The 23,514-nt window shown below is 37.0% G+C and overlaps 1 protein-coding gene across 4 annotated transcripts in view; it reads left to right on the forward strand.

Moving 5' to 3' along the window:
• Grm7 (glutamate metabotropic receptor 7) overlaps positions 1-23,514 on the forward strand; it is an 819,622-nt gene that overhangs the window by 514,507 nt on the left and 281,601 nt on the right. For all 4 annotated transcript variants that reach the window (XR_013112556.1, XR_013112557.1, XM_034512293.2 and 1 more), the window contains exon 5: positions 2,954-3,094. Coding sequence is in view for 2 of the 4 variants with exons in the window: in XM_034512293.2 (XP_034368184.1) it covers positions 2,954-3,094 (141 nt within the window). In the remaining 2 variants the exon portion in view is untranslated. The remainder of the gene's footprint in view (positions 1-2,953; positions 3,095-23,514) is intronic.

Here is a 23,514-nt window from a genome sequence, read left to right on the forward strand (position 1 = left end):
TCAGCCCTTAATAATTCTGCATCACTAGATCTGTCAGATAATACTGGGTCAGAAGGCTGAAGATCAGATGCTCCAACATTCTGTAGTATAGGGACTGTCCAGGTGTTCAGCCGTCTCTATAAATTGGCTATGTTTTAGAAGCTATGCTTTGTGCTTCCCATAATTTCAGTTAACTCAGTCATTCTGGATTTCTGATGGGGTTGAAAACTTATAGTCTCATAGCCAATCCTTGCTATTTACTTTGAGAGAAAAGATTTGAGAGGATGGTTTTCAGCTGACATTCATTCTAAAGCCAAGAAAAATTTAAAAAAAGCCAGGTTCAGAACTAAGTCTTTTAGTTAGGAGAGATGACAGAGGTTCTGCTTAGTCAACAAAATGATGGACTGGATATTAGGTCTATCTTGCACCTTACTGACATAAATTGGTATAGTTACGCTCTAACTGTATTTTGAGAGAAAAGTTTTATTTTAACAGAAAGGGTGATATGTAGGAGAAGCTAAGTTGGGAGGAGTAAGGAGAGGAGGAGTAAGGAGAGGAGGAGTAAGGAGAGGAGGAGGAGAGGGAGAGGAGGAGCTAGGTGATGAGAGAGAAAGAGAGAGGGGGGCCAGACATGGAGGCAGATGTTCACATGTCTCCGCCAGTCAAAGATAGTTGATATATCTAGGTTGGGTATTAGGTTACACTTCTGATTGATATTGAGCATTACCAAATTTATAAAGCCATTGGTTAACATTAAAAAAAAATTGTATAAAAGCAAAAAGGAGAAGGAGGTATAGGATAGGTGTTTTCTAGGGAGGGGAAATGTGGAAAGGGGATGGCATCTGAAATGTAGGAAGCATTGCAGAGAGCCTATGTCCTTGAGCTGTAAAGTCAGGAGATTTTTCTCTTGGGTTGTGTGAGAAGACATGTTTTCTGAACCTGGGTTACCCCAGCACTATCAGACCACAGAAGCATGTAGCAGGTTGCTTTAGTTCCTCATTCTATCACCAGACCACATAATTGTTTCTCTTCTCATTTTTGAACTACCAGTTTCCTCTATAGTATAAATTATTTCATAATGGGGCATCTTCTAGGAAGAGAGAGAAATTGACATGCTTTGTGAATAATAGCAAGCTCCATTGGACTTTTCTAGATCTTTGGTGGGTATGAAAAATCTCCTGAACATAAGAAAGAAAATAAAAACCCAGCTTTCCCCTTCTGCAATTACTCTGGTCTCCATTTTCATGGTCAGGTGACCAAATGATTATGACACCAAAATATAAGCCCACTTTACAGCATATGTAACAGTCATCGATGTTCAAAACTAGGCATCCTGCTATTAAATTCTTCTGGATCTTCATTTCTGACTTTGAAGTATGGTTCTGAATTGTAGCTGCTTCCAAGAGTTAATGTGACACTTGAGAAAATATATGTAAAATGCTTTCTGTTTTTGTCATTGTAACCACTGACACATCTTTTAGGGCATGTGGAAGAGCTGAATATTTTAAGAATGTGGTAGTAGGTCCATCTATGCCTATGATTCTTGATCTTAAACTTTCTGTTTCTGGATTCTTTCCACTACCACTGATGTCACTGTGCAAACTGACAAAAGGGGATGGTGACATCTTCATTTCTACAAATAGACAAAAGGAAGATCAGCAGTGCTAAGTGTGGGTTTTCCTGAGTTTCTGAGATGTAGTGACATTAATGGAACTAGCATACAAACCTCCATTGATATTCTGATATTCTGATTCCGAGCCTGAGCTTTCCTGGTGTATGTTTGTTTGCTTGCTTGCTTGCTTGCTTGCACATTCTCATGAGACCTCATACTCCATTGCAATAATTGAAGTACCCAATCCAGTAACAGCAGCCAGACAATTGTGTGGTACTTGGGCTCTAATGTCTTTACTAATGTAGATGCTCTAAGAGTAACATCAAAGTGACATGTTTATTTACCTATTGCCTCTTTAAAATTAATTTATTTCCATTTTGACCAGTAAACCAATTCCACAATAGGAAAAAAAAAAAAAAAAAAAGGAAAAGAAAAGGCCTGGAAATGTTATTCACTAACCAGTAGCTGAAATAGCCAAGTACAAAGACTTTTGCCATGTTACAATTTTTTTCTAAGCTTATGCTTTCTTTAATACCAAAAAGAATGGAAACACCTGTTACTATTGGAAGATGAGAAAATTAGTATATTGATAATTTCTCTTGATGCTACAACAACATACTTGACCAAAGCAAGTTAAAGAGGAAAAGGCTCATGGGAGCCCATAGTTGAATACAGCCCATTATGTATTCAAGGAGGTTTTTAGGGAGGCATCTGGTCACAATACATCCACAGAGGCAGAGGACAATGAATGCTACTGCTCAACTTTCTTTATTCTTTTTATTCTGCCAGGAACACGGGACTAAGGAATGGTCCTGCCCACACTTAAGATGAGTCCTTCTACCTCATCTAATCTAATAAGACAATTCCCTTTGGGATACTCAGAGATTTATCACCTACATGAGTCAGCACCCTTAGATTGATAGTATTAATCATCACAACTAAAGACATTGGTCCATGTCTTAGCTTACTAGAAATGTAAAACTATTTTTTTGCTTATATCATTCCTTGTGTATTCAGTGAAAGTAATGCTTATAGATCTCCCTTGCTTATTTAATTAGAGATCTTCCTATAGTTTAACCAAATATATGAGCATATATGTATTCATATATACATGCAATTATATATATATGTATATATATATAAGTTTATATACATAAATACATGTGTATATTTGTATGCATATGTATGTGTGTGTGCATGCATGTGTGTGCATGCATTTGTGCATGTGTGTGTCTGTGTGTATTTTTGTGTGTGCATAATAAATCTTCTACCCTACAACCTATCCCAAGTTACTTTTTTTCTTTCTCCATGTGGCAGCAGTGATCTCCATGATTTCTGACCTTCTCATTTAACTCTGTTTAGGATTTGATGCTTACTTCACTTCCCGGACACTTGAAAACAACAGGAGAAACGTATGGTTTGCTGAATATTGGGAAGAAAACTTCAACTGCAAGTTGACAATTAGTGGATCCAAAAAAGAAGACACAGATCGCAAATGCACAGGTAATTTCATTCCCGTTGTCTTCTTCCTGTGACTTTACATGGACAGCACTGAGATATTTGCATGGCTGACAGAAGAAGCCTGGCTGGAGACAAATTGGAAAAGTAAATTGAGTTTTACTAGATTGTTCAGAATAAAGAACAGGAGCATAACTCTTGCATATCAAGAGAAGTGGAGATAAGAGTGTACTTTTTTCAGCCTGTTCTCATTGTAATTGTCATTTCTACTGATTCTTAAGATCTCATTGTCAAACACTTCTGTTGATAAATATTGATTCATATTCTATCCAAAAGAATAAAGTCATTTTTACATAAACAAAAGCCCCTAAGAAAATTTCATACCATAACCAATGGTAACTGTTAACAGAATGCTTATGTTTACAATAATGAGTATTCTTAATTATTTTCATATTGTTTAAGTAAGGAGTCATTTGCTATTTATAATATGCTTAAAATATTTTCTGCTTCTCATACAAGTCTCCTGTAAATTTATTTTTAATGAAAAGTATATTTGTGGCAAATAAAAGGGAAACAGACATTAGTTCATTTAGTCAGTTTCAGATATTTATTAAGTAATCTCCTTTCTGTTAAGGACTATCCTATGCATTGGTGTCCTTGGGATGAATCAGGCTATCAGGGTTTCTGCTTTCATGAGGCTTAGAATATAGCATAGGAGTAGAAAGTCATTGACATTACTCCAGTGAATTTGTCACATAAAGTAGAAAGTGAGAGCTGAGGGTAATAGGGACATACAAAAGAGGAATTTCAATTGTGTTGAAGGCATGAATGTTCCCCAAAGACTTCCTTGAGATAACAATGTTTGAATCAACATCTGGAAAATGGATTAGACAACAGCCAATTTGTGAAGGAGAAAATGGGTAAAGAAGAGTCACTGATAAAGATAACCATGATAGAGATTTGGCAAAGAGGATTACTGTGACTCTCAGGATGTAATGAATAGCAACAACAACAACAACAAAATGGGAAATGAAATACATTCATCTTTGGGGAAAATAATGTGAATCTAGGGATAATGTATGAGGTAAGACTATAACTGTCAAAAGAAGAGGGAATACTACCTTATATTTGATCAAACCTTCATTTGCTATTAATCTTGTATTTGATGTTTGAGTATTGAATAACTATGGAAGACTAAATAGCCTAATTCTGCTCTCCAGTAGACTTCACTATTTGTTACAGTGACTTTAAGGTATCCCAACACCCTATAGGGTGTTCAATATGATGAAGCATACTGAGGGCAAGGGCAGGGGGAAAGCTAAGTCTGTAAATTTCTTACCATACATGCATAAGGACTAGAATTCAATTCCCAGAATTCATACTAAAGAAAATGAAAAGTTATGGTGACAAGCAAGGAAACTCCAACACTGGAGAGGCAAAGACAGTCCAATCCTTGAGGTTCATTGACAAGCCATCCCAACCTAATTGATGAGTCCAGACCTGTGTGAGACTCTGTCTCAAAATGTAATGTGGACAGGTTCTAAGAAGGAATGAAGCCCAAGGTTGTTCTCTGGCCTTTATACACACAAACACACACAAAAATATACACACACATACCACATACTTATCTACACACACATACACACACACAATATGTTAACACCTTAGATACTAGTTTATTTTGTTTATCTTAGTTTATTTTTGTAATATATTTCTTAAATTTTAATCACCTGAATGTTGTCAATTAATAACTTCATTAAGTAACTATTAATTAGGTAAGATATATATGGTACATAGTACTTAAGATATCATGAAAAATCAGAGAATACTTAAGAACCTACTTTCTCTCAAACAGGTTTCTGTGAAAGAGAAGATATATGATAGAGAGAAAGAAATAAAAACACTGTTGTAAAATCAATAGAACACATATATTGGAAGCATTATGGTTTAACTAGAATGTCACAGGAACCACATGCTCTTTTCAGACCTCAATATATAACAGCACAATGTTCTCAGAAATATAGTCTTTCTATTGTTGGAGAGAAAAGGAAGAAAATTGATTCAATGTTGACTAGACCTAGATGACACAGAGCTTTCAAGTGGAAACTGAAAAAATTAGTTTGACATCTGGATAATTTGTCTGTAAGACAGGGAATACTGAAGTGTACGACAGTATGCAGATGATGGATGACAGTTTGCAGACTCTTTCTGACATCTGATGTTCCATAAGAATGGCTGGAATGAAATGGATTGTCAGCTGGAACTTAGACTTGTTTCTAAGGCTAAGACTTGTCTTTCTGCATGTTCTAGTCCAAGATGTTCTATGGATACCCACATCTTAGTCCTAAGCATAGAGAATTGAAATTTATAAAAAAAAAATCATGTATGGCCAAACTACTATCAAAAAATGGAAAATGTATTTTGCTTCTTTCTGTCATAGTCTTTCCATGGTCATAGTTCCTAAATTACTGGTGATCCAAAGCTATCCTGTTGTCATTTCTTCATTTTTTTTTTTTTTTGATGATTTCACTAGGGAAAGATCCAATTATATAACATTTAGAAAATTGTGTTTACAAGAATGGCTAACTCAATAGGTATTTTAACAGTGACTTTCTGCACACTGCAGAGACTCAGACCTAATAGCTGCTCAGCCATTACAGCATGGTTCCTCAGAATTCCCAGTGTAAAAAGGTGGAAAGCCTGAAAAAGTTCTGACAAGATGCTGGTCTTCAGCTCATATAGAAATTCAAACACACTGGAATCTAAAATCCATCAGTGCTGGCAGCAGCAGCAATAGCCCAATCACCACCACCAGCAGCAGGATAGTGATGTTCTTGCAGAAAGAAACAAAAGCAGAAAGCACTGATATTTCCTTTAAACTCTTTCTATCTAGACAACTCTTTGAAAGTTGCCAAATATTAATGGTGGATCTTCCTCACTAGTGATTTTTTTAGAAATTACCCTCACAGACACACCCAGAAATATATCTCTTAGTTAATTCCACAATCTACCTGTTAAATTACAAGCAAGGTTAATCAACACACCTTTCTTTAAAGTATCACAGTAAGACGTGGTCTATTGAGTGGTAGCACATACAATTACTAATGCTCTTATTCTTCAAGCCTCTGGATATTAATAGACAAGAAATGGAGGATATCATAAGTATTTTTTCTTCCCTTTCCTTTTTTAAGCCTAGCTGGACTCTCTTATGTTGCTTTGGTAGTATTTTGAAAACACTCTTTAACATATCTTGGCATTTAGACACCCCTCCATCTTGGGACAGCAGTGAGGAAAGTAATTCTGATTGACAGTTTAGAGCGGGGAGGTAATGTTGGCAATAGATGAGTAGAAAATTGTTAAAGCTATGGTAATTAAGTTAATCAAGGGCATGGACAGGAGAAGGAAGCATTGGTAGCCATTAGCATGGGGAAGATATGAAAAAATGCTTGATGACTACATTTTTGATAGAGTAAAGAGAATGAATGTGTCAGAAAGAAGCACATGAAGAAAGCATGAAATTTGACATTGTAAATTGAGAGCATCAAAATGGTAGGTGTTTTAGAAATACAAAAACAGTGTCCTTCATTCCTTCCTGTGTTTGACGCTGATGAAAAAATTGAGTCTTCTAAAAATTATGAAGGTGAAAATGCTTAGAATACTATTTTTTTCTGATATACTTTGTGGCCTCTTAAGCCATAAGAAGATATGTTCCTATATTTGCACTGGGCAAACAAAGAGGGAACCTGTCTTGTCACAAACTTTGGTAATGAGCAATGAAGTCCATAGCATTTGAAGAGAGTGGATTGCTTTTGTAATGCTGTAACAAAAGATTGTAGATTCTATATAAGTAAGAGGATTCTGAAAGGAAAAATACTTTTTTGGAGAAATGAGAATAATATTTGCTTCTGTAGAATTTTGGTGGATTCCGAGTTATAGAAATTCTTATAGCAAATATTCTGAGAAATCATCTAATTGTCCCATAAGCTACCAACATTCATTTGGTAAGTCTGTAAGACAAGGTATACTTCTTAATTTCTCCACATTTTTTAAATATTTCATAGCTCCTGTATACCCAATTCTGATATTTCCAACTCCAAAACCTATCTGTTTTTCTCCTACTGTCATTTGATGGGGTTTTTTTTTTTCTTCTTCTACAATAACCAAACATTGGTAGCAAGTGATCTTGTACATGGCTCCTTCTGGATGATATCCTGGAGGGAATATGAATAAGATAATCCAGCCTTTTACAGAAGGCAGAGTCCCCAAATGATAGATACTAATATAATTTATGCTATTTCACAGTACGGCTACATCATTCTATGGAGACAGTGTTAGAGCCACATACTGGGAAATAGAACCTACCATACATTTTGACAAAAACACATGTCCTTCAGAGACAGAAAGAGCATATAGATTGTGCTTAATAGTTGTATGTATGGCTCCTGACTCTAAGTCCACCAATTGGGTATAGTCCTCCTTGAAACTTGGTACATTAATGCTAACATGGAGAGATGGTCCATGTCTTATTATGCTATGGAGATGCTAAGAAGAGAAGAAAAATGAAGTGACATCTCAGGAACAAATAAAGGTAATCTCTAATCGGGAAAGTATCTGTACCCATATAGTTATTAGTTTTAGAATCAGTGCAGGCAGGGTCTGCCATTAAGGCCTATCAATGGATTTCCCTACAAAATCTTGGACAATATTGCCTAACTTTTCAAAGCCATTCTTCATGCTTGAAGTGAAGAAAGGGGGAGAAACAAAATGCTTCTGAAGCTGCTGTGGAGATTAAATTACACAATTCAAGTGTAAAATTTGAAGTGACGTTAGCACATGGTACCAATTCAGCATGGCTAACACTTCCTCACCAATCTGGCTGAATGCAATTGCCTGTGAGGAATTCCTGATTATCGTATTGTTTATGTGAGTTCTGAGGAAGAGAAGATCTTATATAAAACAGGAAAAGTTAACCAGAAATTTCATTAAATGCAAAGGTGAAGATGGGAGCATTTCAGGGGTGCAAATTCAATGATGCTTCACTGAGGTGCTAAAATATTCACAAACAGGCATGAGGCCATGCTAAATTCTAAGTGGAATACTCATTGTCAAAGAAAGTAAAGCCCTGTGACAGAGAACTGGCACTGAACTAGCCTGACTCTTTATTTTTTATATTTCACCCTGTTTTCAAAGAGAAATTGTACGTGTTCAAGGCTTCTGCTCTCAGATGTATCCTTTCTATTTAGTACATGTCTCCAGGAATCTGAATGTGTTTGCTTATGCCAGCCATAAAGAAATATCTGTCTCTTGTGTCTTGCGGCTCACGCAGAACATTTGTCTAACTAACATTACTGCTCTGCCACGTACCACTTTGTGGACACTGATTCATCACAGTTACCTCTTCACGGAATGGAAGGAACTCAGCATTTAGGAATCCATCATCTTGTGAAGGGACAATTTGGCTGCTAGAGATTTGTTTTCCTTTGGATATGACAAAAGATAAATAAATGAATAGAGCCTTTTTTTCCCATAGCAACTCATTGTCTTTGTTGCTTGTGTTTTCTTTTTTGTATTATTCTCGCTTACTTTACATCCTGATTGACTTATCCCTTTCCCCCTCTCCTCCCAGTCTCTCCATCCAACCTCACCTCTCCCCAATATCTACCTCTGTTTCCTTTCAGAACAGAGCAGGCCTCTCAGATATATTAAATAAGCATAGTATAACAAATTATAATAAGACTAGCCACACAATAAAAAATTCAGTTTGACTTGTTTCCCAATATCCTCAACCAATATCAACTATGCAAATATACCAAAATCAGAAGAGCAGACACTGTTAAATTCCTACTTTTGCTTATTGTTTTTTAATCATTTAATTTTATGACTCTGCTTGGCTTAGTATTTTCATTGTAGTGCAGGTTGGAGGAAGTCTGCTTCAGCCTCCTGAGTTCCCAGATCATAGATATGAGCCCATGTGGACTTTAATGTCCTTAGTGTGTATTCAGATTTCTTAAAATTTTCCATCTCAAAACTAATGGTTTAAGTAAAGTCTCTTTCTTTTAAAGGGATTTTTTAAAATTATTGATTAATATATTTACTTATATCCCAATCGTAGCTTCCCCTCTCGCCTTCCAGTTCTTCCCTCTCACCTCTGCTCCCTACCAAACTTCACTTTCTCCTCAGAGAAAGGAAAGCTCCTGTTGATATCAATCTGCCTTGGCTTATCAAGGATTGCTACAGGATTAGGTTCATCTCCTATTAGCTAAACCATACTAGTTAGGGAAAAGGGGTCCAAAAGGCAGGCAAAAGTCAGATACAGCTTCAGCTCCTGCTGTTAGTAGTCCCACATGAACTGCACAACAATTATGTATATGCTGAAGGCCTAGGTCAGTCCCATGTATGTTCTTTGGTGGTTTTAATGGGCTTTTAGTAAAAATGTGTTGAAGAAAAAAATCTATAGACTATATCATCCATTAAGAGCTCATTCGTGTTGTAACCCAAACACTACCTGTAGACTTTAATTACAAGACCATGAAGATAAAGGAATTATATTTAAGAAATCAAAGTGCTCTAAGGACACATATGCAGAAAGGTTTGGTGACTGAACTAATGTTTTCTCTGTTATTTTCTGCTTCCTTTCTGAGTTGATCTTGTTATATAGACATTGCATGGTGGCACTTAATTTATATAACATGATTTTAAAAGTCCACACCACAATTTATGTAGGTGAAAAACACATACTCTTTAATGTTTCAAGAAGACTTTTTGAAGGTGTTTTGACGAGAAGCAATGGGAACACGTTTTTACTTCTTCCTGATTTTTCAGTAGAGACTTAATAAACTCTGAGTTAGTCTCTACAATCAAATACTCTAGAATTGCATGTTAATGCATCTCTTTGATATTGTAGTCACATGACTAACCTCTAACAGTTTTGTTGAGAGTCTTTATGTTGTCCTTTGAATCAACTACCTACCTACTTCCTACTTCAGTGTAAACTGGAGATATGTCAGATTGCTCTGAAATTTTCATTTTTTTTAATGGCAAATGTTAAGAAGTAAATATATTTAGATCATCACATAAATATTAAGACATGTAACTTTTGACTTGGTGTATCATGTTACAGCCATTGTGTGGATGACTTTGCCTGTGTAGTTTTGACGAATGAGTTAGCAGTTATCTTTGGATTCTCTAAACTGAAATGAGATGAATAACACATGGGAAATCCTCACAGGTCTCAGAAATCCTCTAAATTCCTTTGAAAATGTAGAAATATTGAGTAAAATTTATGTGTGTACATAAAGGATGCATATGTTTCTAGAATTTGGATTCCCAGACAATAAATACTCAGAATCAGAATTCAGTTTGGCATTAAGTCACATTACCTGCTATGCCAACTCTTTGTGTTAGGGGGTGCCCATGCTCATGTGTTGCATACTCATAGGATCCAGAGGTAAATGCCATGTACCTTTCTCCATGACTTTCCTCCTGATCTTTTGAGAGAGTCATACTGTCAACCTAAGCACTTACTAATCGGCTTCAATTACTATTGTCAGTTGTGAAGATTTGTGTGTCTCTACCACCCAAGTGCTTGTGTGAGAGACCTCTGTGTGACTATAGCCAGCTATGATTTTTTTTTTTCACCTAAATCTTGAGGATCTGAAGTCAGGTCTTCATGATTGCATCATGCACATTACATAGCTTTCTCCCCAGCCTCCACCATGCTAATTCCACAGTTTTTATTTTCATTCATGTTCATATGAAGGTATATTCCCTTGTATTATTTTAGTGACAATAAAGTTGATCTTAAAAGTTTAAGAACAAAAAGTCTATTAAGTTCTTCCAGTGGTCGCATATAGCCAGCTGTACTCATTGCCAACTATTCTCGGATTGATCTGAGAGAATCGTATCTGGCTTGTAAACAGGCATTCATGGGTTCTTTCCTATTATGACCAAGCAACAGTGATGAATCTATAAACAGGATCGTCAGTTCAAGAAACACAACTTTAGATTCCTTTCCATACATTGCTTTGTTTCTTACATCTTAATTTCAGTGTTCCACAGGGGAAAAAAAGAGAACCTTTTTGTGCATTTCATCTTTCCTCTGATGTTTGAAATCTACCCATGACTTCTCTTTATCCTCAAAGCAGTCTCTAGATCTGTCTTATCTGTTTCTAACCTTGGTAATAGAGCCCAGTAACTAAATAACTGTTGGATCCTGTGTCTTACATGGCCTCAATCTAGTTTTGAACACTTTAAGAACTGTCACATGACATTTTTCAACATGGTGGTCTCAATCACTTTGGAAAACCTTTGTCTCTAAAAATATTTGCATCATGATTCATAACAGCAGCAAATTAAAGTTATGAAGTAGCAACACATGGTTGGGGCCATCACAATATATGAAACCGCATTAATGGGTTCCAGCATTAGGAAGGTTGAGAACCGTAGGATTAGGGGAAGTTAAAGAGCTTGGAATGTTTAGTTGCATATGCCAAATGTTAAGCTCATGCATCTCCAAAGCCATTCATTTCTTATTGTCTATTAATTAATAGTTTTGTACAGGCTGGGAAGGGAGACAACCCAGGTAGTAGTTAAGTCTGCATAAATCTTTGATTTACTTTACTTTAATTTACTTCCTTGAACCTGAAAAGATTAAATTTTGAAGATCAGAGCCTAAACTGAATTTTAAAATGCCAAGAATATTTGTTTACTTGTTTGTTTGCTTACTTTTATTTTCTTTTTTTTTCTCTTGTGTTCTGTTATAACTATCCTCCCCAAAAGAGTTGATTTGCGACTCTAGCATAGAGAAGATAAATTTAAAAATATGGAAAGAAGAATAAACTAATAAAACATATTGCAAGACATTAGCTTCACTAAACAATCTCACCACTGCTCAAAACTTAAAAGAACATTTTCTCAGAAGAAGAAGGTGGAGCAAACTGTCTCTAGCCTTATGTAGTAGAAGATGATTAATGTATTCCTACAGAGTAAATGAACTCTGCCTTCTTCAACCAGCACTGTACAACCCCAAAAGGGTCATAGTTATATTCATTTTTGATTCGTGTGATTCAGAGTATTCAGACATACTGAATTCAATACTTTGAGGAATGCAAGCAGCATTAAAACTGCAGAAGTATCTAAAGACCTAAGCAAAACTACTTCTACTGGTGCTAGGAACCATACATAAGTGAGGTGGGTCATGTTTTCTCATAAACTCTAGCATGCAATGGCTTTAAGTGTAGAAATTATGGCTCCTCCATATTTGAAAATTCTTCCAGGCTAAAGGTGTTAATGAAAAGAAATGTTGTATCTTGGGAAATTAATGCCCCTTATTCTTCTAGCAACAGTCTGTAAACAAAGTGCCTCTTATGGGCAACATAAGTGTTATAAATTGGATACTTAATGTCATTTTAGTGGGCATAAGAAAGGGCTTTTGAATGACTTACCAAGTGTCATTAAGCAAGTTGGAATGGAATATAACTTTCCTTAGGAAGAGCTTCCGGTAATAGAGGTTGTTATCTACCTCCTATCTGTCCCCAGGGGAGAAATAAGGACTCTAAAAGCATTTTTGGGTTTTACTGTGTATTCAGCATCATATTCATTTTATAGAGAATAAAACAGTGTTCACAAGATAAATATCAACTACATACAAAAACCCAGATACAAACTTTTTAGAGCTACCTTTAATATAACCAGCCTCTTTGAAGAAAGGAAAGGGAGAGCCACAGAGTATGCAGGTGCTTGGAGGGCTTTAGATCTCCTGGTCCTCAGAGGCTTCCTCTCCCGAGCACAGTTGCTGTGAGCTGACCTTGCACAGCCTCTGCCAAGTAGTAATATAGGCTCCAAGCTCCAGGAGGACTGAGTCTCATTAACTTCTTCAAGATACACATGACAGAGGGTGGGACTTAGTGTCAACTCATTCTATGTCTGTGTAAACCTTCCTCTGCCCCCTCATCTGTAGGGTCAGGAGAGCAATATTCCTCACTACGAGAGATCATGCACAGAATTGACACCAGGTCCATGGAGAGATCCTCAGCGACTTCAGGTGCCGTCTTGCTTGATGACTGAAGTAAATTTTGGCTTTCTGGAAAAAAAAAATAACTCAATGCCTGTTCTTACTTTATGTTCAGTCATATGCTTATTTTTCCCTGGACACACTTTACTTCCTACATCATGTTGGGTACATGGCAATGCCCTTCTATACTTTCAAAGCTTTCTCATTGAGTCTCAATCAACTCAACTCAGTAAACTAAACAAGTAAGAATCCATCTGCTCCTTGCAAATAAAAGCAGGACAAAACTCAATCCATTTTTATGACTTGCCTGAGAACATGACCACTAGTAGGGAAAAAGGGAACATAAATGCCCTTAGGTGCACAATGGCCTTCTTCTCCATTCAGTTTTCATTCATTTTCCCAGGCCATGAGTATTGATTGTGGCATAGTTGCACTAGTCCTATGCTGGTCCCATGATTAGAGGTGACATCTTTGGTATTAAGGTAGTATTTTTCCATATTGGAGACAGAAAGAAAAATATAAATAGATCCTTTAAAGTACTATAAATTATATTTACTGTTTTGAGAGAAAGAGACGAGGTCTTAGGTGTGAAATGACATTTGCCCCTGGAACTTGAACTCCATAGTTACCATCATCACAGCCTGATGAGAACTGGTATCCACTACACAGATTCTCGGATACTTTGACACATCAATCAAGTGGAAAAGGAAGCTTACTTCTTGCAAAGCTTTTACCCTTCTGCTGTCTTGTTTCCTTCAAAATCACTAAGGGACGTGAATAAGTTTGTTTTCTTAGGACCTATTTTATATTGTGGCCCCCAAGGGTTTTTAAGAGGCCATGTTTGATAATGGGCCTCAAATGACCCCTTTCCATCCTAAATGACCAAACAGCTTATTACAGATATAAGCTAACTCCATTTCTTCTCCCATGAGCTTAAAATAGGGCTATATTTTCTGTTTATAGTCAGATGTTATTATATCGATGAAAAGCTAAAAATTAGCTGTTTTCCAAAGAGAAAATAAGAGTCATGATTACACAAGAGGGTATTATAGACATAAATAGAATATTTTCAGAATCTTCCTCCTTTTCTTGGGTTCTTTTCTGAGAGATCAAGGCAGTCCATAATAACACACCTGAGAAATCTCATATTGATTTTAAAGGAACCATGACCTTCAAATACAGTCTGAGTCTCCAACAGAGTTGGATAATTTACTATGAAAGGAAAATGTTGAATGTTGAGCTATAATCACTTTTCCTTTGAGGAAAGACAAGCAGTCATGTGTAAATCTTAGAGAAGTTTGTAACTAAAGATTGCATATTGATCTTTTAAATTTTAAAGCAAAAAAAAAAAAAAAGAAAAGAATGTAATATCACGAGGCAAGTGAAATATTTCCTCTTCTATGGATAGAAATTTACAAAAATAAGCCCTTCATATTTTTAGCATCACCTATAGTAAAGCACGCACGCGCACACACACACACACACACACACACACACACATACACACACACACATATGTACACACACAAAGAGAGAGAGACAGAGAGACAGAAATAGAGGATATAAAGAGATTGCTGTCTTGTTGCCTTTTGTCTTCCTTCTCCTTTAAGGACTCTTATCTTGGCTCTTGGTGATACATAGTCATCACTCTAATATGTGATAATTACCTCCTTCCTGTGAGTATATGTTTTGTGCCAATATTCCTGGGTAGAGAAGAATGATCATGCACTCAATCAAAACTTGGAATGAATGACAGACCAATGTAATGATACCGTCTAATTCCAACTTGGTACACCCATGATTTTTTTAGGGTTACTCATAGGAGTATTGGTGACATGTTATATGCAGAAGCATGGACAACTCAAATATAACTGCATCTTTGAAAGCTTCCTTTAGCAGGGGTTTGGAATTGTAAAACCTGGAACACAGGCTAAAAGGTTATAAAGTTTCTCCACACTGCTTATCTAATCTTAGAGAGAAAGGAGCCCTCTGAATCTGGCCAACTTTAGAGACTTCCTGAAAGTTGTGTTATTTATGTCTTAAGTCCTAAGAAGTCACTTGTCAAAACTTTCTCCTCCTTGGATCCAAGATCTCAATTCAGGTGGAATTGCTAAATAACACTAGGCTCCAAGCTTCAAGAAACCAAGCACTTATATTTCTTGATTGTCCCCGGTTTCATTCATATCCTAGGTCATTATATGGATTTCAAAAGCATTTAGTAAATTACTATAAAGGAACTGATTTTCAATGCTGAAAAGTCAATCTATCTAGAATGAACAATTTCAATGCAACAGAACTTATAAGAAGAGTAAAACAGAGATGAGCGGTACTATTTCTTTGCATATCTTCTTTTCACTGCAGTTTCTGATAGGAGTTCAGTGCTAAACACTTACACACAGTGTCCATCTGTCACCCAGTGACTGGAAAAAGAGAAATATGACCAAATGTGGGGAAAATAGCTATCTTTGAAACACATCCCTTACCTGTCTGAGGGAAATAGATTACAAGTGTCATCGGTCCCAGCATGTGCTGAACAACTGACCTCCTCTTGGCACAGGCCACAAGGTAGTTTGCTGTGTGACCTTCATGGCTCAGGATTATGGAGGAAGGGTTGAGGAGAACTTCAACCCTGCCTGAATAGGAGGTCAGCAGGAGTTGGCTCTCCTACTCCCAACCTAACTCCCAAACCATCAGTCTTAGTAAGAATTTATTACTCGGACAGTTTTCAAGCTTCACTCCTTGCTTGACTTTATAAGCCCCTCACTTTACACTCTCCTCTACCACCACCCTACACCCCAAGTATGCAAATGAAGCATCTTTTTATACCTTTATACTGGCCAATTGTACACTACCTCACAAAACCTTGCCCCAAAGACCCAGGCAGGCCTCCTTCCCGGGGGGCATAAATACCCCCATTTTCCCCTCATTAAATTGATTCAGTTCTCTGAAGCTGTTCCTGGGTGTGTATTATTTGCCCAAACCATCACTGTTGACCAAAATTCTTCCTTTGCCGACACACCCATCTAAACTTCTCTCCTTCTAGTCCAGCCCAGTGTACAAGGGCCCTGACTATCTTAAGGAGGAGAGGCAGACATGGGGCATTGGTTTGCCTCTTTAACTTGTTCTGATTTTAATGGCAGAGTATGCGTTCTTCTATTTAGACACTGAGCTGAGCATGGCTTTCTCATAGTGTCACTGAGACTTCTGATTCTGGCTTGTCATTCCTAGATCGAGTTATGCACACAATCCCTAAGGAAAAGTTACAGCGTTGGCACTGGCATAGACCAAAGTTCATACAAACCACAGTAGCCTAATGCAGTTATAACAAAAATTTATACACTTTCAAAAAACATGACAGTATGAATACTCCTAGTGGGTTTGAATTTACTAAGTTATTTAGGCCAACCTCAAACTTGCAATCATCTTCTGTCCCAAGAATTGCCATTATATTATGTGGCCATACGATTATAGGCATGAGTCCTACCTATATACCTTTTAAAAGTTTCTCATGTAACATGCATATTAGAAACATTAGGCCCATTGTTAGTTTACTTGGATGTAGCATAAAGACCTGTGCATAGATTTCTCACAATTTGCTAGCTTTGCTGCTAGTTGGTGAGTTTATATAAAACACACAGGGAATTTAAGACCTCATTCCTCTTATTTCCATGGAACTGTTTCCTTGCACGCCGTTTCAGAAGCTCTGAGATACAGTAAAGAATGAGGACTGTGATGCTCAGTCACTTCCGGTCATGCCCAATCACTTCCGGTCATGTTTGGTTCCTGCCTCATACCAGCTATAAAGCATGAACCCAGTGGCCTTGCATCTCCATTACTGTCTGCTCCTTTGTAGACTGCTCTGATAATGCTAATTGTCTGACAGGGTTTCATTTTGATTTGTCCTGCGAGGAGACATTCTGAGACAGTTAGATTGTGTAAGGAGCTATGTGCAATGCCAGAGACACAGGAAGCTTTAAGTGCTAGCAAAATGTACATTATCCATTTGCATCATTACCAATTCAAAAAGGATAAACAGATTTTGGACAATTGAAATATATCACTGTGTTTGCTTTCAGAAGCAAATACTAATCTATTTTGCCACTAGCAAAGGAACGGAAATGTTACCTCTCTTTTGATTTGTGTTTCTTGGAAAACTTGAAAGATTAAATATTTTCCCTTATGTTTGGGTACTGATTTATCTTTTATGAGATTCACTTTAGAGTCCTTAAATTGTTTTAATATCCCCTGTGTCACTTGATCATCCCTACAACTCAGCAGAGTTAGCAGGACTGGCAATATTTACAGTCTACTAAAGAGAGATAAAAGGAAAGTTCTCACAGTTTCATTAAGTGGCTCCCCCCAAAATGGTAGGCATCTGGCAGAGCTGGGACTTGAACCAAAACATTTTGCTTTCCTCTTGTAAACAACAATTCAAGTAGCTGGCATCTCCCTGACTAGAAAGGATCCATGACATACTTTACAAAACAAGATCTAAATAGTGTCTAACGCTCTTCCCTCTAGTAAATTAGGTCCCTGGGAGTTTCTTCCTTTCACTCATTTCAAACCCTCAAAGTAACTTAGATAGTTTAACTATCTCCTTAAAGGATTTATTAAGTCATAAAAAATTGGATAGACTTAGAGATAGTTTGGGTGCTGTAAATGTTATTTGATGATTATGGGAAATGTAATTATAAATAAGCAATATAATGTCTGAGTGTCACCAAGGCTGTAACCTGTCATATCTCAGATGACAGTACTCCAACTGGCAGAAAAGATGCTGAGTTTCCCTGGAAGGTGTGTCAGAGAAAGAAAACTATTTTTTTTCCAATATAGGTGGCTTGTGGGAACCTGGGGCAGAGGTGAAACCAATATCATTATTCATCAAAAGTATAAAATGGGTGAAACTTTACTACATGTATATAAAATGAAGAACATCAATAGTATCAAATGCTGGAGAAGACAGATGAAATTATCCTTCTTGTACATGGGTATTAGACTGGAAAAAATAAAGGAGTATGAATGGTTGAGCCTGTGAATGGCTCTGTTCCTGAGCATCCATCAGGGAGAGATGAAAGCCCTAGGCCATAGGCTTTGTCTATGATAGAGAATATCCTGTGGGGCATTTCAGAAAGGAGACATCCCGGTGTACTTTTTATTAAGCAGGCCACCATAATCTAAGACATGGACTTTTCTGATTCTCTTTTTCCTACTAGCAAAAAGTTTGAATATACTAGTAAACAAAGTTGTGGCGGTGGAGAAGGTACCAGTGACTGAGTTCACACAAACATTTGATTGTGACTTTTCTTCAGCAGAACAATAGAAAAAAAAGGTCAGAGGCTTTAGAACCCCCAAATTGAGAAGGACTCATTTATACATACGAGAGAGCTAAGTGGGAAGAAATTTATGTTTTTAATAAGGATGGCATACCTTAGCTTCTAAGCTGTCAGAAGTTCCATGGTATGTGTTTATATGTGTGCAAGTGTGTGTATGTGTGTTACACAATCTTGACTTCAAAAATTTAAATTAGTTATTATTTCTATTTGTAAAACCGTCAGAGTAGAGATAAATAGAATTTCTGGATTTGTACATATCTCAAGAGAGTTTATGGACAAGCTCTTACATGTAAGGGGTAGGTACAGTGCTATACACTCTTCTCTTCTCCTCTTCTCTTCCTCCTCCTCCTCTCCTCCTCCTCCTCCTCTCCTCCTCCTTCTCCTCCTCCTCCTCCTCCTCCTCCTCCTCCTCCTCCTCCTCCTCCTCCTCCTCCTCCTCCTCCTTCTTCTTCTTCTTCTTCTTCGTCTTCTCTCTCTCTCTCTCTCTCTCTCTCTCTCTCTCTCTCTCTCTCTCTCTCTCTCTCTCTCTCTCTCTCTCTTTCCCCTCATCTTAAATCATTTAGTGACCTGAATGGAACTCTCCTCCATCACCCATGGTCCAGAAAGGACTATAAGCCTTCTTTTTTATCATCCTGCAGGCTGTGTGTTCATTCCTTCCACCATTCCATAAAGAATCAGACTGCCTCTCTGCTAAATCATAAGCCCTGCCATGGGTTTGTCTTTTTGATGGGACTCAAGACCCAGTCTCAAGGGACTTCAGTTGAATATGTGTATACTTTTCCTTTCTGTTAGTGATGACAGTCACTAGAATTGTTCACTAAAGTGGAGCTGAATCATGGTTTTGATTGTGTTTGTTTTTAAAGTAAGCACTCATCAAACACACAATTAATAAGTCCTTTCTAACTTGGAGTCTGCCTAAATTTTCTTTGTGCATCTGGAGGGAAAACATGTCTGTGACACAAACACATTACCTAAATCATTTACTTCACTTCTAGGAAGTGAGTATAGATTCTTGTAGCACAACAACCCAAGTATATAGCATCAGCTATATGTGTGTCCTCCATAAAACACATGGAAAGCAGAACCATTTATTAATGTCTATAAAGTCTGATTGCAGAGTTAAGAAACATGTGTTTCAGCAGGTGTGTGGCTAGAGCCCTAAGGGGTAAAGAGAAACTGCAGTGTGTTGGCGTCGCTCTGTCCCTTGTCTATTTGGATGTCTCACCATCGCAGTGTTCCTTAAATATAAATACCTTTACCTCCACTGTCACCTGACTACCTGGTCACCCTCTTTTATTTCCTGGTCCTTTTGTTTTCACTTTTTCTCTCTTTCTGCTTCTCATTTTATTCCTTCCCTTGCTATTCATTTTTCTTCACAATCATTTTTATTTTCATCGGCATGAAATCGTTCTAACAAACACAGAGGAAATAATGAATGGAATCACCATGAATGTATCCATTGGTTATTCCCAAAAGCTATCCTTCTGTATCCAATTTATTTTCAGATATATTGGCTATATTTGAATTATTAACCTGTGGTGAACATAAACCAGGCTTTTACACCAATTTTGCTATTACATATTACATACTTAGTAGTTTGTCTATAACAGGGATATTCCCTTTAAACGTACAGTGCATATGACTGGAGAGATAGTTCAACAGCGAAAAATATTTGCTCCTAAGCCACAAATACTGGAGTTCTGACATAAGGAACCATTGAATTTTTCTTGAAAATCCCTGTAACACCATCTCCAATGGAATGCAAGACAGGAGGACATCTGTAGCTTCTGGACTCTGAGCCCAAGATGTGAGCCCTGAGTTCAGAATAAAACACCACTTAAGCAGAACTGGGAGAAGAATGTATACATCTTTATAGGAAGGTGTTTTCACAGATACATGCAACTAACACAAAGGTCTAGAAAGTGGCTCTCTCATTTCCCTACCCCTGCATTCTTCCCTTTGTTGCCTCCCTTTCTTTTCTGCCTTCTCAACCCATCTTCTCCTCTCTTTCTGTTTCTTCTTCATTTGCCTTGCTTGCTGATCCCTCTCTACATCCCTCCCGCTACATTCTCCCTCCTCTTCCTTCCTTTCTCCTTTCTTAGATTGTTCATCTGATTGTATGTTGCATTTACTATTATAATACCCAAGAAAACTGATCAAACTGGAATTTCAATTTTGTTAAGATCAGAAGAGAGAGTAATTGTAATCCTATTTCAGAGGAAGATTATTCTAGATTTTAAAAGAAAAAAAGAAAGTGGCATTTAAAAAAAAAAGCTCAAGTAAGTTTTACATGCATAAGTAAGTGTACATACATACAATACTATTTTCTAAATTAAAAAGAATGCTTCCAGTGCTCCCTATGTGGTCTTAGCACATAAACCAGGCTGATCTGGAACTCAGAGTCCCCTGCATTCATCTTTCCAGTGTCGGATTATAAGCATGTAATACTGTACCATGCTCCTCAGAATATGTTTCTTTACTTATCAGTATCCTACCAGTAATTCTATATTTGTGTGAAAATAAGACTCAAAAAATACATAAGTTAAAAAAAAATGGGCTTAATAAGACAGAAGAGTCATTTCCATGAGGACTTGAAACTGAATCTACCCCTAAATAAATCACAAGCTAAAATCAAAATCCAAACCAAAAAGAGAACTAAGAAATAAAAAAAAAAAAAAATCCCCAAAGTTTGGAATAGTCCAATAACAAAGTATAAGTGTATTTTTCTATTGGTTTTAAGGGGCAAACAGTGAGGTAGTCTTTCCCAAGTCTGTTACCTTTACCTTCAAGAGATTTCTCTTGGTCATAAAGTCTTGAGTTTATTCTCTCATAAGACCTTTGACTTGCTGGGGTCTATAAAACTTGGTCTTGAAGCAAATGCCTTCTTTAAATTTTCCTCCCCATGTACACTCTACCTAAGCCATGCCCAACAACACTTCTAACCCTGGGCTTATTCAATGTATGAATCTTTAGATGGATTCCCATGGAAATATAAAATGAAATTACATATGAAAACAGATGTAAGGAAGTAAAAAAATCTTCCCAGGACCATTCTAGGTCTCAAAGGGGCAGAGAGTGAGTTGGTTTGACTCTACAGTTTAGTCTCCTTGCTGAGATTCTGTGCTCCACTGAAGTAATCTGGTGACTGCTAATGCTTTAGGACTTTGTGGTCATCCTTTAGTTTACATCAACTTGTGCACACCTGCTTGGAGGATGAGTTCATTACAGTTCTTTCCTCTTTCCTCATTTCCTGATTTGTCTCTTTTACTTGGAACTTGCCAGTTGTTTTGAGTGCTAACTTGGTACTCACAAGAAGATCATGGATAAACACAATGGCAGTTTTCAAAACCATTCATTTCCTCCTACAGAAAACTCTCATGAGCCATTCACAAAGAATCAAAGAGTATAATAAAGCAATAATAATAATAATAATAATAATAATAATAATAATAATGGTTAGGGACTGGAGATAATAGCTCAGAGAGAAGAATGTTTCTTGAGCGTTCAGAAAGCCCCAGGTTTGGTCCAGAGCATCACATAAACTGGATATGGTACATATCTGTGATCCAAGCATGAAAGTAGAGAACACAAAAGGTTCAGAAATTTAAGGTCATCCTTTGGCTGTATTCAAGGCTATCCTCTGTTAGAGACTATGTCTCAAGCCTATAAATATTTATAATGGCTAATGTGAACTTTGGAAATGTATTGTGACCCAGAACTGAATCAGACTATAAAAAGAATGTGGGAGGAAAGCCCCAAGTTGTTCCCTTTCCTATGTATAAAAGAGACATTCTTTCACTGTCTATGAAGTCCAGTAAAATAACAGTAAAGCAGAAAAGAGGCATCAAACAGAGAAAATTACCTTTCTTACTTGAGGGTCTTTCAAGGGTTAAATTTCAGGCCTAGAATCTTTATCTCAAAGCCTGGCTCATAGAAAGTCAGCAAGAAACAGTGCCTGTGGCTCAGTAACCCACTGTGAGCACATTAGAGTTTTCCCACCTCACTCATCCTGATCAATTCTCACTCATCTTCACCTACAAATAGGGACATAGCAATGCTATCCACCTTCTAGGCTCAACAAAAACCTCCTCATGTGCCTTATTTTATATGTGTGTACTCAGAAGGAAGTCCATGTGTTTTTATGATGTAGTTATATAAGTGTAATCATTGTAAAAGGTTTTAATGAGGGGATATCTGTAAATTTGAACTTGTCATTAATATTCCTCTTCAAAAGAGAACTGTAAACTCATGAGGAAAGCAGTCTAAGTCGGTGCCTATTTACTCAATTGTTTTTATTATTTATTAATTATTATTTATTATTTATTTTTTTAATTTGTGAAAAAGGGTTGCAGCAGACTCTTTATTACCACAGGATTTTTTACAATATCTCTCAACTCTTCAGATTCCATCTTCCTCCACTATGCCCCAGAATCCTATTTAGCTAGAATCTAGCATTTTGATAGAAGAATCTACACTAAATTATGTTTTTAAATGCCCTGTAACACTGTTTTCTTCATTAGAATATTTGTTGTTTTTAGTAGATCCAAGCATCAGTATTTGAAATAATTAACTACCAATATTGTAAGAGACTTTAATCTCAACACATAATAAACCTTTATGTTCAATATTTCTTTGTACTCAAAATGTATATAATGAAACATTTAAAAGTGCTTCCAGCACCTAAAGAAATGTTCAATATCTTTAGTCATCAGGGAAATGCAAATCAAAACAACCCTGAGATTCCACCTCACACTAGTCAGAATGGCCAAGATCAAAAACTCTGGTGACAGCAGATGCTGGTAAGGAAATGGAGAAAGAGGAACACTCCTCCATTCTTGGTGGGATTGCAAGTTGGTTCAACCACTCTGGAAATCAGTGTAGCAGTTCCTCAAAAAACTGGACAGAGCATTACCTGAGGACCCAGCTATACCACTCCTGGGCATATAACCAAAAGATGTTCCAACATATAACAAGGACATATGCTCCACTATGTTCATAGCAGCCTAATTTATAATAACCAGAAGCTGGAAACAACCCAGATGTCCTTCAACAGAGGAATGGATACAAAAAAATGTGGTACATTTACACAATAGAATATTAGTCAGCCATTAAAAACAATG

This window comes from Arvicanthis niloticus, chromosome 9 (assembly GCF_011762505.2).
Source record: "Arvicanthis niloticus isolate mArvNil1 chromosome 9, mArvNil1.pat.X, whole genome shotgun sequence".
Classification (NCBI taxonomy): domain Eukaryota; kingdom Metazoa; phylum Chordata; class Mammalia; order Rodentia; family Muridae; genus Arvicanthis; species Arvicanthis niloticus.